At 40.9% G+C, this 3414-nt stretch overlaps 1 protein-coding gene across 1 annotated transcript in view; it reads right to left on the reverse strand.

Annotated features, from left to right (window-relative positions):
- LOC101845208 (calpain-9) overlaps positions 1-3414 on the reverse strand; it is a gene marked incomplete in the record, with an annotated part of 63733 nt that overhangs the window by 26771 nt on the left and 33548 nt on the right. Inside the window, 2 exon segments of the mRNA XM_013084958.2 lie at positions 1908-2001; positions 3089-3166. Coding sequence (XP_012940412.1) covers positions 1908-2001; positions 3089-3166 — 172 coding nt within the window.

Raw genomic sequence — 3414 nt, forward strand, 5'->3', positions numbered from 1 at the left:
ACCGTCTGTTCTCAGTACTGAACATCCAAACCATCCATCCCATCCATCAGCCCAGACAATCTATCACTATTTTATAATATATTTTATAACATATTACATGTTATGACGCGGCGAAATCAGGCGCTCGTCAACTTTTGGACAAGCTTGTTCATTTATCTTGCTTTCGGTGAACAAATATTCATATATCATGAACAGAAGTCGAGATATTCGCTATTGAAGGAGGTGGTTTCAGATGTCAAATTAGCGAGAAAATGGCCGCCAAAGTTTAACAACTTCCAAAACTTGAGAGCAATTAGAAACAACAAATTTAAATCTTTGTGCCTTAAATCAATATTTAACATCAACATTTTTCAGTAAAATCCACACAGAAATGTCTTTTTAAAATAAACCTTAAAGTCAAAAAACAAAAATTCGATAAAAATTGCCAACGGAAAGGAAGATGCCAGTTTGCTTTCATTATTTTGAGGAGCGCCTGATTTCACCACGATGCCTCACATATCACTCCACCACAAAAACAACACCCCCCCCCCCCCCTGGGATAAACTATCTCCAAACTAAACCAACGCTTCAACCCCACTCCCACCCTACCACAATGTATGGCTCTTTTCGTCTATGCAGACGGTCAATTTAGCTTAAGATGGTCTCAAAGTCGTCTCCATGCAGCTTCTTTCATGGCTAATTCTTCCTATGTTTGAAGCGCAGATTCTGTCGTAGTGCTTGCATGTCAGTGTCGTGGATCGAAGCTCTGAATTTCCGCTGTTTTCCTTTCGTTGTTCGCGCTTCTCAGACTGGTTGTTTCTAAAGCTGCTCTCTAGCATTAAAGTTCTTTCCTTTATCATTTTCCTCCCTGATTTCCCGTCCCTAGCTATTTCTTCCCAGATGCTAACATCTACTCCAAGCTTAGATAAGCTTTTCTGCAGGTGTCTTTGTACCTCAATTTTGGTCTTCCACTTGGTCTCTTTCATTGGGCAAGTTTTCTATAGAGAAGTTGCCTCGGAATCCAGTTGTCGTCCATTTTCTTGACATGGTCCAGCCATCTCAGTCTTTTTAAACACAGGATAGTTGCCATGCTCTGGAGGTTTTCCCGTACCAACACTTCAAAATTCGTAACCTTGTCACGCCACGAAATGCTTAAGATCTTGCGGCAGCATCTGAGATGGAAAATGTCGAGGCGCTCTTCTTGCCTGCTGAACATGGTCCATGTTTCAGATTCATAAGGGGGTGTGCTTAGGACACATACTTCGTAAATCTTGATATTTGTTTCGATGGTTAATCTTTTGTTTTCCCATGCTCGTTGTGTCAGCCTTCCAAAAGTTGTTGCTGCTTTCCTCTATACTGATGTTGATCCCATAATCAAATGATGTAGTAGAGCTTATGGTAGACCCCCAGGTAACAGAACTTGTCCACTGTCTCAAGTTCCTTGTCGTTCAGCTATGTGTGGCTCTTCTCTTCACCTTCTTGGGCAAGGATGACTGTTTTCTTAACAGAGATGACCAGGCTAAAGAACTTGCATGCTGTTGATAGGCGGTCCATTATTGTTTGTAGGGTTGATTCACTGTGAGCAACAAGAGCAGCATCATCGGCGAAGAGAAGGTCTCGTAAAGTTGTTTTGTTGATCTTGGTCTTTTCCTTGAGTCGAGCAAGATTGAAGAGCAACCCATCAGTCCTCCAGTGGATGAAGACTTCCCTTGGTGACTTTGGGATCGTGTTGCAGTAAGACAGCAAAATAAGAGCTAAAAGGGTTGGTGCTATGACAAAAACTTGCTTTACTCCGCTTTTGATGTTGAAGCTACCACAATAATCACCAATTTTAATCTATCTCCCCTCTCCGCTGCAATGGCGTACTTTCCCAAATCATCACTTTAAATACTACCTTTTCTCTCTTCTCTGTTGTCAGTAATACTTACTTCGTTGTCAGCCAGTTCTGTGATGAAAGCATCGGGCTGCAGATGACACAACTGAATCTCCTGAAAGTTGCTGAGAAAATCTGAGTAGCTCATCCTGAAGAAATAGTAATTTTTGTATATTCTTTTTTTAGAAATTCACAAATAAATCCATAATATTGTAAGGTAAAAAATTACGATCATAACAGAAAAGGCGAATTTTCAATTACAACGACATCATGTTCAAGAAGGGTATTTATTTACCTACAAAGCATTAATATCAGCATCGACATAAACAACAAAAACAGCAACAATAACAACAGCAATGACAATATCAAGAGCGGCAGCAGTAACAACACAGGAACAACAACAGAAACAATAACAACAACAACAACAACAACAGCAACAACAGCAACAACAGCAACAACAAACAAAGACAGCAACAACAATAAGTGGAACGACAACTGCAACAACACCAGCAGCTGCCATGACAAAGATAAAACAACAATAACAATAGCTGCCGGTGGTTGGCGGGTGCTCTGGTGTGGTTTGCTCCTACTTTCCTAGCAAACATCTATCGTCCTCATCTTTCCTCTTTTTTACGTTTGTTACTCTCTTGTCACACCTCTAATCTTCGGCGCTTATGATATGGTCTTATTGTGTTCCAAGTGCCGTTGAACTCTTACTAAAACGTTTTTCAAAACTAATTTTTTTTAAACAAAACTAGCTCCGACCCCAAAAAAACTGTAACAACAATACATATAATAGCAAAAACCCATGATTCCGTTTTGTTTGTTGTTTTAGTGAGGTTTTACGGCGCTCACAACTGCATAAGGTATATGAGCGCCAAGGGCTGGGTGTCAATAGAGAAGTCCAAATGGGGAATCAGGCTTACTCTGCTCACCTCTCTAGCCTCGACAGAACAAAATCTGCTTCGACTATCAAAGCACATTGGGAATAGCAGTTCACAAGAGTGTGACAAACATACAAAAGAAGTAGAGGAAAATGACGATAGTGAGGATGAGGAAAGCAAAATCAGCAGTTCCCCCTATGTTGTTCCGGCACAGTATGAGCATGACATTAATTAATCAGCCCATTTACAATTCTACTGTGCATAAGAACGAACATGTTAATATCCACCCTTTGGGAATGGCCTAAAAGACAACTTAAGTAAGTAGCCCCCTTGACTCCAAACAAAAACCTACCAAAACTCTCCGTCGTCTTTACTCCTGAACTTCATGTCTTCCTGTAGCTCGCGGGACAAGTGGGCCATCTCTGCAGAGCTGGGGACGGGCGTCGGAGAGCCATGAACAACACAAGAGAGAGAGAGAGAGAGAGAGAGAGAGAGAGAGAGAGAGAGAGAGAGAGAGAGAGAGAGAGAGAGAGAGAATCGTTTTGGGATTAAGTGGGAAAGGGGTGTGGACGGAATTGTGTACAGGATAAAAAAAGAAAACAACAAGAAAGAAAAGCATAACTTTTCTATAATGGATGAGTGCAAATAATGTCTATTTACATCTACATTTATTCTACT

Source organism: Aplysia californica, unplaced genomic scaffold (genome assembly GCF_000002075.1).
Source record: "Aplysia californica isolate F4 #8 unplaced genomic scaffold, AplCal3.0 scaffold00014, whole genome shotgun sequence".
Lineage (NCBI taxonomy): Eukaryota > Metazoa > Mollusca > Gastropoda > Aplysiida > Aplysiidae > Aplysia > Aplysia californica.